The 14,402-nt window shown below is 38.0% G+C and overlaps 1 protein-coding gene across 1 annotated transcript; it reads right to left on the bottom strand.

Annotated features, from left to right (window-relative positions):
• Positions 1 to 4,699: 4,699 nt before the first annotated feature.
• LOC109615287 (putative ferric-chelate reductase 1) lies at positions 4,700 to 13,931 on the bottom strand. Its single transcript, XM_034290293.1, has 11 exons — positions 13,704 to 13,931; positions 9,067 to 9,176; positions 8,558 to 8,749; positions 8,281 to 8,379; positions 7,834 to 7,972; positions 7,535 to 7,626; positions 7,126 to 7,317; positions 6,850 to 6,948; positions 6,413 to 6,551; positions 6,101 to 6,235; positions 4,700 to 5,028 (listed from the first exon to the last, which is right to left on the bottom strand). Exons 2-11 carry the CDS (start codon positions 9,172 to 9,174, stop codon positions 4,985 to 4,987), a joined length of 1,239 nt encoding a protein of 412 aa, XP_034146184.1. The 5' UTR covers positions 9,175 to 9,176; positions 13,704 to 13,931; the 3' UTR covers positions 4,700 to 4,984.
• Between the last annotated feature and the right edge of the window lie 471 nt (positions 13,932 to 14,402).

The following is a 14,402-nucleotide window of genomic DNA, read 5'->3' as shown; positions in this document are numbered from 1 at the left end:
TTAACTAGACTCCCCAAAAATACTGTAAAACAGCTGCAGCTCATTCAGAATGCAGCTGCTTGAATGTTAACCAGGACCAAGAGAACAGAGCACATCACTCCAGTTCTTAAATCTTTGCACTGGCTTCCAATCAGTCCCAGAATATATTTTAAAGTGGTGGCTTTTAGTTTATAAATCTCTGTATGGTTTAGGACCCGAATATGTCCATGGATATGGTTTTTCATATATATTTTATTGCTCGATGCTTTAAGTATTGTAATGTAATTTATTGTTAATGTAAAGACATATTGAAGTTGAAAAAATATTGATTAAAGTATAGCTTCGGATACTCTATATACTGCTCCTCCCTCCAAACGAACCTGATCATAGTTTGTAGTCATGAGAAGTTATTGTAACTTTTGGTTGAGTTCCTAGAGCTCTTGTTAATTCAAGGTGGCGTTGTCGATAGGAAAAATAGATCAGCCCGACCTGGTCACAAATACAGTTCTGATATGTTTCAAGAATATAAACCGAGCAGGGCTCTTAGATCCATGAACACAGGTCAGTTAGTAGAGCCCAGAGTCCAAAATAAACATGGAGAAGCTGCATTTAGCAGTTATGCTGTACACAACTGGAATAAACTACCAGAAGATCTTAGATGTGCCCCAAACTAATACATTTTTAAATCCAGGATAAAAACACTTCTCTTTTTTACCTGCCTATGACTGAGCACTTAAACTAAACCACACTCTTTAGCCTGATAGCTTCCTATGTTTTTATCCCATTTCTATTATTTTTATAGAAATGTAATACTTATTACATTTTTTATTATGATGTTTTGATGTTTTCATTTGAGTATTTGTTTTCATGTTATTGTATTTTTATATTTTTTCATTGAATTGCTTCGATGTATGAATTGTGTTATATAAATAAACTTGTTTGCTGTGCTCTATGATAATAGTATTGAGATATTACTGAGGACCATTATCTGTGTCACGCACAGGGTGTAGTTTTCTGGATGTATGTTTTGTTACAATTGGTTTCATTTAGATCAGTTAAGAAGAGGACATCCGTGTTTAGATTTTCTCTCTGTAAGTCACGCTGTGCCAATCAGTGCAATCCAACGATCTCTCTCCTTCATTTGGAGCATGGACACATTTTGTTATTTCAAATAGCTGAGTTGGGTTCAGTGGAGATGTTATCCTTTTTTGCTCAGTTACACAAAGTCTGTACCTGGAATAGAACTAAAAACAGCACTGTAGGTGGCCCTTTCATTGTTGTGCCTGAAACTAAACTCATGTTTTGCTTGGCTTGTAAAATAAAAATCCATTGAGCACAGTACCTAGCTATTAGTTACAGCAACTAGCTTGGTCATGGTAGTTAACCTTAGCTAATATTACAATGATACGAATAGACAAAATATGTTTAGTTAGATTTATGATTTGCTGGTAGGTTGTACCTACAGTTGATTCATTCAGCTTTAAAATGTATTTAGCTACATTAGGGAGAACAAGAATTTGATACACTGCTGATTTTGCAGGTTTTCCTACTTACAAAGCATGTAGAGGTCTGTAATGTTTATCACAGGTACACTTCAACTGTGAGAGACGGAATCTAAAAAATCCAGAAAATCACATTTTATGATTTTTAAATAATGAATTAGCATTTTATTGCATGACAAAAGTATTTGATCACCTATCAACCAGTAAGATTTACGGCTCTCACAGATCTGTTTGTTTTTCTTTAAGAAGCCCTCCTGTTCTCCACTCATTACCTGTTTACAGTTCAAACTCATTACCTCCACACTGCACCTGTTTGAACTCGTTACATGGATAAAAGACAACTGTCCACACACTCAATCAAACAGACTCCACAATGGCGAAGACCAGAGAGCTGTGTAAGGACATGAGGTTATAAAATTGTAGACCTGCACAAGGCTGGGATGGGCTACAGGACAATAGGCAAGCAGCTTGGTGAGAAGGCAACAACTGTTGGTGCAGTTATTAGAAAATGGAAGAAGTTCAAGGTGACAGTCAATCTCCCTCGGTCTGGGACTCCATGCAAGATCTCACCTCGTGGGGCATCAGTGATCATGAGGAAGGTGAGGGATCAGCCCAAAACTACATGGCAGGACCTGGTCAATGACCTGAAGAGAGCTGGGACCACAATCTCAAAGAAAACCATTAGTAACACACTACGCCGCAATGGATTAAAATCCTGCAGCGCACGCAAGGCCCCCCTGCTCAAGCCAGCGCATGTCCAGGGCCGTCTGAAGTTTGCCAATGACCATCTGGATGATCCAGAGGAGGAATGGGAGAAACAAACAAAGGTTTCTGTACCAAATATTAAGTTCTGCTTTTCTGATGTATCAAATACTTGTCATGCAATAAGATGCAAATTAATTACTTAAAAATCATATAATGGGATTTTCTGGATTTTTGTTTTAGATTCCGTCACTCACAGGTGGATAGTACCTATGATAAAAATTACAGATTACTACATGCTTTGTAAGTGGGAAAACCTGCAGAATCGGCAGTGTATCAAATACTTGCTCTCCCCACTGTATGCTGTAGTGCTGGTTGATTACTTGATTCCCTTTACTGTATGTTAGTGGTATTATTTTTTGTTTAAAACAAACCACATCTACCTACACAAACTGTCTAAAAACAGCATTTTACATGATCCAGTATAAAATGTATGTTTTTTCACTGTCAATAAATTATATTAAAGTGCATGTATGAAAGACAATAACACACGCATAGTACCATTAATAAACAGTTGTATTTCTTATGTATTTTCTTTCCCCCATAATTACATGTTTTAAAACTTTTCAGACTTTTAAAGGGTAATCAGGAAGAACAATTTGCCAAACTTTATCATACACACAAACACACAAGTATCACCTTCTGCCTACTTGTGGCTTCATTAGACACAAATGTGTAAGCAAATATTTACACTCCAGAGACAGGCACACTAACACACACACACACACGCGCACACACACACACGTGCACACACTCACACATAGAGTCTTCCTTCATAACGTGACATTTGCTAAGAGAGGGTCAAAGGTAACTGGGCTCATATAAATAACTTACACATGGTGGATGTCTTAGGTGTATATCTCATATTCATTTGCTCTACACAACATCAACATAACCTAGGCTTTAATGTTTTGTGGTCAAAAAATTTAACACGTGTTGATGTTGGGGTTCACTGGTAATGAAGCCATTCGAGGCATCATTTACCGTTCTTCTAGCAGCAGGATATTATGCTAGCAGTAGGGATGTACATTGGACCATATTTTACTAACCGAATAGTGTTAAGAATTTGCGTGTATCAGAATCTCTGAAGAAGGACGAGGCTTCGGTCCGAATGAAAATTTAGCACAAAGATTTCTTAATATGAAATTATAAGTAAAAATACATGAAATACACTGCAGCGGTCAAATATTTGCTCAACCCTCAAGCTTCCACAAAATATTCGCCCCGAATCAAGATCAACCATCGGTTTTGATTCTCCCGCCACAGGGGCAGTTACTTTTCACTCTCGTTAGTAAAACCCATCCTTATTGGCTCTTCGTTGGCATGGTGACATGTTGGACGAATCTCTTTGTTTTATCTGTCCAATGAAGAAGGGCATGCTCTAAACTCTTCCCATTTGGGGTTACTCTCGGTCATAGATCAACAAGTTCTTGCATACAGGAGTGAAATCTTAACAAGGTTACCAGAATTTACATTCTATTGTTCTAACCTAGACTAGAACATCAGGGGGCTGGAGACAGAAGGTCTCTTCCTGCTGTATAGGGGGCAGTTTCATTGTATGTTAATTGTGGGGTTTTAATCCTGTCTCTCTATCTGAGCCAGGTGTGAAGTCTGAGTGAGTGTGGCTGAGTGTAATGTATGGAGTTTTAAACTTTGATGGTTATTGTATTCAATCATATTTCCCTAACCTGGCTGCAGCATACAATTTAATAAAACAAAAACATAAGAATACATGGTTATTAAATCAGCATTATTTAAACTTCATTTATCTCAACAATAGTATATCTTGTTATTCGAATAGTGTTAACCGAAATACATGTTTTTAAAAACTACCGATATCTCATGAGCGCTACATAAACCGTGAATAAGGGTGTTTTTCTCATGTAACATCAGGTCACTGACTGTTCGTGTGACAAAAAAGCGACTGCATGTATGGAGGAAGCAGTGTGGTTGACATGCAAAACTACAGAACTAGAAGACAATATTAATCAACACACAAAATTGAGATTATTGGATGGAAGAGTCAAGAGACGCTAGTTAGCTAAGCCAGCTAGCTATATGCTATTTACTGAACTCACCATTTTCTGCACTCTCAACCGCCTTTCGATTCCACAGCTGTAGAGTTTTGCGGCCAAATAAGGTAACAATAATTCAGTTAATATTATCCATCTTCCCTTGAATTAGTTGACTTTTCATCCACTTCCTAACTGTAGTCTAAGAAGTATATATTGTGTTATTCTGACTGACTGGGCCCGACCAAACTACTACTGCTTTTATTGAGGAAAGTAAACAACACGTGTGAAGGAGAAAACAACTTAAAAAGTTATCTACTAATGTTAATGTATATCGTCTTGTGTAAACATTGTAGATTGGAATTTTTAAAGTATTTAGAAAATTAATATTCAAATCTATTTATTTCAACCAAGATAATACATATACTTAAAAAAATAGGGGTTAATTGAATACACACAAGTATTCGAATACTAAATACATTTCGGGTATTTAAATATTTGACCATCTGTGCCAATAGTTAGCAGTGATATCATTTTTCAAAATGTACCTTAATAGGGCTTGATTACAAACACAATATTAACCTTATATTGCTGGATTAATTCTGTAGTCAAATGTCTTACTACCCCTGATCAGAAAGAGCTTAATTCTTGGGAACCCAGAATGGTTGGCTTCAGTAACCATAGAGGTTCATGATTCCAGAATGTGAAGGTTTACTACTGATATCCACATTACATCATGATGAAAACTAGTCCACCAAGCAGGATCGGCAGTGCTGTGAAGACAGAGAGGCAAATAAGAGATGATTGGACCCTATTATATATTACTGAATAAAATATTAAACAATATATACATTCTATGGTATATGGAATGATAAGAAACTGGACACGATGGTAACAACGCTTTAACGATTAATCTTTGTCTAATTGTGTAAGTGCTAACTAAGGAGGAATTTTCAGGACTTTATTAAATAGTCTAAAGAGATAAAATCAAAGAAATGGCCGAAGAGTTTGCAATGCTGCAGTCCCTGTCAGACCAGGACATTGATTAAATTGTATAAGAAAAAACTGAAGAACTTCGACAACGGAGTATGTCACACACAGAGAGCTCCGACTGCAATGTTGCTAGCCCTGGACATTGAATCGATTCAACCAGAATGATGAATAATGGGCATCCAGATTGTAATAACTTCCCCAATTTCAATTTCATCTGAACGTAGAAAGCATTTCCCTCACCAAGTCACCCAGTGCAGCATGTTTCTGAAAAAAGAAGCCCAAAGTGCCTTCAAGTGGAACCAGGGCAATACAGCTCTGGGAAAAGATAGGAGACCACTGCACCTTTTTCTTTCCTTTCCAAAATAAGTTGAAAAGGATAGTTGTTAGTGAGACTTTTTTGGAAAGAAAAGAAAAAGATGCAGTGGTCTCTGAATTGTTTCCAGAGCTGTAAAGTTGATTCACCAAACAAAAAACAGTATTCAGTAGAGCCCGCCCTTTGATGGGTGTAAGGGACAGATTCAATGAATGACAGATATCACAAGGACTGCAACCATGAAATTAATACATTGTGAAATATGAAATTGTGAAATAAATCGTTAAATGTAGGAATACACCATTAAATATGTTACATTTTTTATTAATTATTTTAAAATAAAATATTATTATAATTATATATAATTATTTCATGTTGTATATATTTATATAATTTAGTCCCTAAAATCATCCATAACTCACAATGTACTATTTTTATTGCTAATAATAATAATACACAGTATCTAAAAAAGTACTAATTAGTAAGTAGTATTTATGCTTCTCAGCTAGCGTTTCAGTGGTACTTTGGACTTTTGTTACCTTGAGACAGGGTGCGCTGTAGACCAAAAGCGTTTGGTGAGGCTGATGTGAGTCTGTTGGTCGCAGTGGCGTTGGGGTTGGACAGGTCCACGGCTGCAGTGCTGGTAAATATAGCATTAGGACTACCTAGGAGTCCTGTAGGAGGAGAAGAGGAGTGAAGGTTCAAGAAAGATCCCAGAGAAGGGATGCATCATCCACAGAGGGTTTGGAGGAATGAAGCAGCTCCCATAACTAAAGGATAATGTTAGGATTGGACAAGGGGAAGCTGCTCTTAGATCTGTTCTTTAGAGTGTGTTAAGACAAGTGCTTCACCATTAGTCACGGTCCCGTTGTAGATGGAAATGAAAAAGGAGGTACTTTTTTTGGTAGAAGTAGCATTGGGGACTAAAGCAGAGAAGATGCACTGGATGGTCTGACCACTGACTGAGCCAGTCACCAGGTTAGAGGGCAGCTACAGGAAACAAGGGTAACACCACAACAAGAGAACAGTCAGTAGGGATAAACTGTACATTTACTTTTATTCACCAGGCCCATATCCCAAATGGACCACAAGGGTGTAATCAAAGATTAACCTTGCTAATTGTTGTCAAATTTTGCATCAGTTAACATTGACAAGAAATTATTAATCAAGTCCATTCTTAGTCATAATTATGTTTACCATTTTGCATGTCTTGTTGAATTTATCAGCCCCATGCAAGAAGAGCATTAAATCAAAAGTCTAATAATTCTGGCTATTGGGCCAAACCCACCGTGTTGGTCGGAGTCAGAGTTCCGTTGTTGTAAATTATGGAAAATAATTTGAAGGTGTTGTTGATGTTAGCACACACATAGACAGAGTAATATTGTCCCTACAGAGAGATAGAATTCATAAGTTGAAATGTTTAATAACAATATGTTTTATTAATAATAATAATATTAGAATGTGTACATTTTGGAGAAAGTTATTTTATTCATGAAATGTCAAATAAAATCATAATCCTGAAGTTTCTGGAAAATCAACACCAATATCTAGTCAGTTGTCATACCGTTGTAGTGGTTTTGGACAACAATACAGCGACGTAGCCACTGGATTGTCCTTGAAGCTGGAAGTAAAAGTTCTGTCCTGAGATTAAAATGGTTGAGACGAAGAAACAGGATCCAGACACAGATGGGTTACAGCCTGCTGGCTGAGCAGCACAGAACTGTGTGGTTCCACAATTTGCCCTTGAGATGATTCCCTGTGTGTAAAGAGTACCTCATTAGTGGTTGTGGTTTTTGGTATTTATTTTACCCGAGAAAGCAACCTGCAATAGGTACATTTAACACTTAAATATATGCTTTTATATACATAAGGAAATAACTTCCCAATGACTCACGGGCAAAGTTTAACTGTGGGGCACCATACAGAAATCAGTATACAGTTCTCTATTAGCTTGTTTTTAACTTTTTACACACCATGTAAAGACTGTTGGTTGCAATGGCGGTGGGGTTGGACAGGTCCACGGGTGCAGTGCTTATAAAGACAGCCTTTGGAATACTTGGGAGTCCTGAAGGAGGAGAAAAATAGAGGGTTCAAGAAAGACCACACAGAAGGGATGCATTGCTTACAGAGGGTTTGGAGGCATGAAGCAGCTCCTAGGTTCTGATCTGGGGACAACTGAGCATTTCAATAACTAATGGATAAGGTTAGGATTGGACAAGGGGAAGCTGCTCTTAGATCTGTTCTTTGGATTGTGTCAAGACAAGTGCTTCACCGTTAGTCAGGGTCCCGTTGTAGATGGAAAGGAAAAAGGAGGTACTGCTGCTCTTGGTGGAAGTAGCATTGGGGACTGTAGCAGAGAAGATGCACCTGATGGTCTGACCACTGACTGAGCCCATCACCAGGTTAGCCTGCTACAGGAAACAAGGATAACAACATTATTAGAGAAACGTCAGTAGGTATGAACTGTACATCTAATCAGGTACACTGTTATTCACCAGGCGCATATACCAAATGGACCACAAGTGTGTAATCAGAGATTAACCTTGGTGATTCTTATCAAATTTAGCATCAGTTAACATTGACAAGAAATTATAAATCAAGTCCATTCTTAATCTTAATTATGCTCACCATTTTGCATGTCTTGTTGAATTTATCAGCCCCAAACAAGAAAAACATGAAATCAAAAGGAAAATAATTCCAGCTAACTGGCCAAACCCACCGTGTTGGTATGAGTCAGAACTCCGTTGTTGTAAAGTGTGGAAGAGAAATTGACGGTGTTGTTGATGTTAGCACACACATAGACGGAGTCATTTTGTCCCTACCGAGAGAGAGGATGAATACATACAAATATAAAATAACAAGAATGTTTCAAATTTATAATAATATTAGAATGTGTACATTTTGGGGATTCTTATTTTATTCATGAAAATTTGACAAAAAATCCAAATCCTGAAGTTTCTAGAAAATCAACACTAATATCTAGTCAGTTTTCATACCGTTTTAATGGTTCTGGACAACCCTACAGCAACGTAGCCACTGGATTGTCCTTGAAGGTGGAAGGAAAAGTTCTGTCCTGAGATTAAACTGGTTGAGACGAAGAAACAGGATCCAGACACAGATGGGTTACAGCCTGCTGGCTGAGCAGCACATAACTGTGTGGTTCCACAATTTGCCCTTGAGATATTTCCCTGTGTGTAAAGAGTACCTCATTAGTGGTTGTGGTGTTTGGTTTTTAATTTGCCTAAAAAGTCAACCTGCAATAGGTACATTTAACACTTAAATATATGCTTTTATATACATAAGGAAATAACTTCCCAATGACTCACGGGCAAAGTTTAACTGTGTGGCACCATACAGAAATCAGTATACAGTTCTCTATTAGCTTGTTTTTAACTTTTTACACACCATGTAAAGACTCTAACATGACATTTGACATGACATTAGCTATCATGTGTCAAGTATCATTATGTAAACCAATAAAAGATTTTGTAGCCTGGCCACTCACCGAGGGCAATGTATTCGGTGCTGTTATGGAGCTAAGTCCATTAGCTCTCGTTCCCATGCATGCCATTATCATGATGACTGCAAACACAACCCTGCTACCACTGTCCATTGCTGTTACATTAATGGAGATACATAATGTTAAGATACAATTATAATAACATTTATATATGAAATTACCAACGTTAAGATACGGTGAGCCATGATGATTCACAACTTTGAATGAAGACAATATTATGAATAAATAAGAAATATAAGTGCATTTACACACGCCTACTATCATTGTGGCAATTACTAATTATTATGGTGGTGTATTAGAATACAACTGTGAAGTGCCTGTTATGTTTTATTTTCATGTTTCTACGTTCTTGTCATTGGTTACGGTTTGTTATTTTCCAAGCTATTTAACATAGCTTGTCTTTTGTTATGAGCCCCACCTGTGTCACACACCTCTCAATTGGACTACTTTTTTGTTGTGTTCTCACATTGTGAGGTGTTATTGCTTGTAACTTGTCACTCAGCGTACTAAGCCTGTCTAGATGTTTTTGCCTGCCTGCCTTGTATTTTTGCCTGGTGTTTTTGACTACCTGCCTGCCTAGTGTTTTGGAACTTTGCCTGCCTGTATTGGATTACTGTGTTTTAACCATTTGCCTAGGCATGGGAAGGCTTTCTGAACCATTAAGGCTTGTTTCGAAAAAACGCTTCATTGCTCAAAGCTTTCCAAACACAGTGCACAGCAGGGACAAAATATCTGCTGGACAAAATATAATGTGACTTGTTTGATTTAGATGTGTTGTATTTAGCCCGGAGTGGTGTATTCGAAGAAATGGTAAGGATGAATGAATAATGAAGATCATTGAAAAGCGTAACCTCAATAAAACAGAAATCTGTGGAGGGGGAAATTATGACATTTTGCTTCCACAAAATTGTTTTACCCACAACAGGAAAAACCAAACTTGTGACCATATGAATAGAAGTCTGGAGTAATATGGTTGCGCCACAAAGTATTAGATGTGTTAGTTTGGTATTTGGTCAATTGTGCACGGGTGGGGGGTTGTGTTTCGGTTTGAAAAGAACTTGGTGAAACGAAGCTTCGGACATGATATTCTACTTTAGTCTTTAGTTTTAGTCAATGATTGAGCCATTTAAGTCAACAAAATGACCTAATGTTTTAGTCTCATTTTAGTCCAATCACAGTTGTCGCCTCATTAACCTATAGTAGCCTAAACATACCGCCATATCAAGCAAGTCTAATGGGACATATCATAATGTTTCATATACAATGTTCACATTCCCTACAATTAGGCTGTTTAATTAAAAGTGTAAGCACAGCGTTGGAATTGTGAAATGTCCAAAATGTAATTAGCCAGGGTAAATGCGTATTTGCACATGCGTTATTGTTAGCACAGTTTAATTCAGATGGATGGAAAGATCAGTTTGAATGAGGGGAGAACAGAAAATTCTAAAACGTTTTGATAGTTAACAAATTAGGGTATACCCACATCTCCAGGCACCACACCACAGGCATACCCTGTGTGTATATATTGGGTTGATGTGCTTTCAGAAGTCCTTTGATCACATCTGAAAGCGCAACTCTGAAAACCTCTCTGTCCAAAATACTCCTCTCCCACTATGGTAGTTAAATAACACTTGTCCCAAAGAAAATGTAATCTAGTCTCGTTTTTGTCAAACAAAACTAGTTTTAGTTTTTTCTGATTCTATTCAGGCAATTATTGTTTCGTCAACTGCTTTCTTGACTAACTTGCTGTTTCAAATCCTTCTCTTTACAGTTGTGCTCAAAAGATTGCATACCCTTGGAGAATTGGTAATATACACTCACCTAAAGGATTATTAGGAACAACTGTTCAATTTCTCATTAATGCAATTATCTAATCAACCAATCACATGGCAGTTGCTTCAATGCATTTAGGGGTGTGGTCCTGGTCAAGACAATCTCCTGAACTCCAAACTGAATGTCAGAATGGTAAAGAAAGGTGATTTAAGCAATTTTGAGCATGGCATGGTTGTTGGTGCCAGACGGGCCTGTCTGAGTATTTCACAATCTGCTCAGTTACTGGGATTTTCACACACAACCATTTCTAGGGTTTACAAAGAATGGTGTGAAAAAAAAAACATCCAGTATGCGACAGTCCTGTGGGCAAAAATGCCTTGTTGATGCTAGAGGTCAAAGGAGAATGGGCCGACTGATTCAAGCTGATAGAAGATCAGGCTGGTGGTGGTGTAATGGTGTGGGGGATGTTTTCTTGGCACACGTTAGGCCCCAATTGGGAATCGTTTAAATGCCACGGCCTACCTGAGCATTGTTTCTGACCATGTCCATCCCTTTATGACCACCATGTACCCATCCTCTGATGGCTACTCCCAGCAGGATATCGCACCATGTCACAAAGCTCGAATAATTTCAAATTGGTTTCTTGAACATGACAATGAGTTCACTGTACTAAAATGGCCCTCACAGTCACCAGAACTCAACCCAATAGAGCATCTTTGGGATGTGGTGGAACGGGAGCTTCGTGCCCTGGATGTGCATCCCACAAATCTCCATCAACTGCAAGATGCTATTCTATCAATATGGGCCAACATTTCTAAAGAATGCTTTCAGCACCTTGTTGAATCAATGCCACGTAGAATTAAGGCAGTTCTGAAGGCGAAAGGGGGTCAAACACAATATTAGTATGGTGTTCCCAATAATACTTTAGGTGAGTGTATGTACAATTTGTAAAGAAAACATGACTGAGCAGGCAAAACACGTCTTTTTTTTCTTAGGAGATTCACATTCAACTGTAGGTCATAACAGACTGGCACAATCATAAAACAAAAGATGGCAACAAAGAAAAAAATGAACTGACCCCTGTTCAAAAGTCTGCATACCCTTAGTTCTTAATACTGTGTATTGCCCCCTTTAGCATAAATGACAGCGTGCAGTCTTTTGTAATAGTTATCTATGAGGCCCCGAATTCATGCAGGTTGTATAGCTGCCCATTCGTCTTGGCAAAATGCCTCCAGGTCATGCAAAGTCTTTGGCTGACTTGCATGAACCACACGTTTGAGATCTCCCCAGAGTGGCTCGATGATATCATGGTCAGGTGACTGTGATGGCCACTCCAGAACCTTCATCTAATACTGCTATAACCACTGGAGGGTAAACTTGGCCTTTTCGTGCTGGAAAGTGCCCCATGCACAGCTTTTGTGCAGAAGAATGCAAATTGTCTGCCAGTATTTTCTGATAACATGCTGCACTCATCTTGCCATACATTTTCACCAGATACTCATGCCTCACAACCCCTCAAAACATCAGTGAGCCATCACCATACTTCACAGTAGGGATGGTATTCTGTTCACTATAGGCCTTGTTGACCCCTTTCCAAACATAGCTCTTATGGTTGTAACCATAAAGCTCTATTTTGGTCTCATCACTCCAAATTACAGTGTGCCAGAAGCGGTGAGATGTGTCAAGGTATTGTCTGGCATATTGTAACAGTGCTTTTTGTGGCATTGGCGCTGTAAAGGCTTCTTTCTGGCAACTTAACCATACAGCTCATTTTTGTTCAAGTATCATTGTATTGTGCTTCTTGAAACAAACATACCCTCTTCTTCCAGAGCTGATTGTATTTCTCCTGAGGTTTCCTGTGGGTTTTTCTTTGTATCCCGAAAAAAAATTCGGGCAGTTTTGCCTGAAATCATTCTTGGTCTACCTGACTTTGGCTTGGTATTGAGATTCCCGAATATTCCACTTCTTATTAAGTGATTGAACAGTACTGACCATTACCTTGTTATGCTAGTCTTTTGACTGTTTGTTTCTGTTCCCCATGGCTCAGTATCTAGCCTGCTCAGTGCACCCACGTGAGAGCTAACAAACTCATTGACTAATTATACACAGGCACTAATTCCAATTAGAAAGCCACATGTGTGGGAAATTCACCTTTAATTGACATTTTCACCTGTGTGTGTCACCTTGTGTGTCTGTAACAAGGCCAAACATTCATGGGTATGTAAACTTTTGATAAGGGCAATTTGGGTGATTTCTGTTATCATTATGATTTAAAAAGAAGCCAAACAACTATGTGATAATAAATGGCTTCACATGATCACTATCCTTGAATAAAAGACAGTTATTTTTGCATGATTAGTCATATTTACAAAACCAATGCCAAAATGTCCCTATTTCTGCCAGGGTATGGAAACCTATCCCTACATTTGCCTGCCTGACCACGATTCATGCCTGAACCCTTTAATAAAGCGGCGCGTCTTTCAGCATCTGGGATAAAACCACTTCTGCCTGTGCTGAGGGATTCATGACAACAACAAGCAATACAAAATGAATACAACAGGAACTGAATGGTTTATAATGCAAATTTGATGTTCTTTCGTAACTATAATAATAACTAGAGGCTTTATTTAAACTCCATAATGTCAACAAAGTCAACAGGGAGGAAATAATAAGAATACAAATTATTAGAATACAATAGCTAGCCAGCAAATAAAACTATTCAAACCCACCAATATGCCATTATTGAAATTGCCTACAAGTACTGAAACATGATAGAAAAAACAAACACAGTTTTAAAAAATAAGGTATTACACATCTGCATAATTTGACAAGATAGCTTATAAATGTACCTGTAATTTTGTATCTCAGAAAAAAGGTGTTGCTGTTCTCCTTGAACAAGCGGTTGTCACAGTCTGACTAATGGATGTCACAGGTGTGTTCAAGAAGGAGATGCTCTTCTCCCAACTAAGGTTGCTCTTTATTTAAAACAGGACTCGTGAAAGGAGGAGGGACAATGGATGGAGAAATAAACAGTCACATGCAGTTAGGTGTAACATAACAGAATCCACACATTGTACGCAGGTGTAAATACCTGCATGCCCACACATTTCCACATCCACGTACACAACATGAAATGCTCTGATTCAGTACTGTTTTATCCAATGTGATAGTGTGACAGTATGACTCAAATGCATTCACAACATAGAATATGTGAGGTTTTATATTACCTCATTAGAAGATGTTTTCTTAATTATATCAAAATAAGTAGTTAGGGTTAGGGGTAAGATTAGAAAAAGAAATATCTCTCATCATGTGATCTAGCAAGCATTGGGGTCTAAATCTGAGGAGTTTACACCCGGCCACAATCCCAGGACACAGCTTCATACCACAGTGCCCTACCAAAACTACTTCATTTCAAGCTATTCAGATGTAGTGAATTAACCCATAATGAAAATAAATGTATTTTAAATGTTTTTGAATACATTTGGGAAAATATATTTCCGAACACAAAATTAGCAAAATATTAGAAATTGTCTGCTTAACTATAT

The sequence above is a fragment of the Esox lucius genome, chromosome 24 (assembly GCF_011004845.1).
Source record: "Esox lucius isolate fEsoLuc1 chromosome 24, fEsoLuc1.pri, whole genome shotgun sequence".
NCBI classification, from domain to species: domain Eukaryota; kingdom Metazoa; phylum Chordata; class Actinopteri; order Esociformes; family Esocidae; genus Esox; species Esox lucius.
The sequence above is the reverse complement of the archived record's forward strand: the minus strand, read 5'-3'. Positions and strand labels throughout refer to the sequence as shown.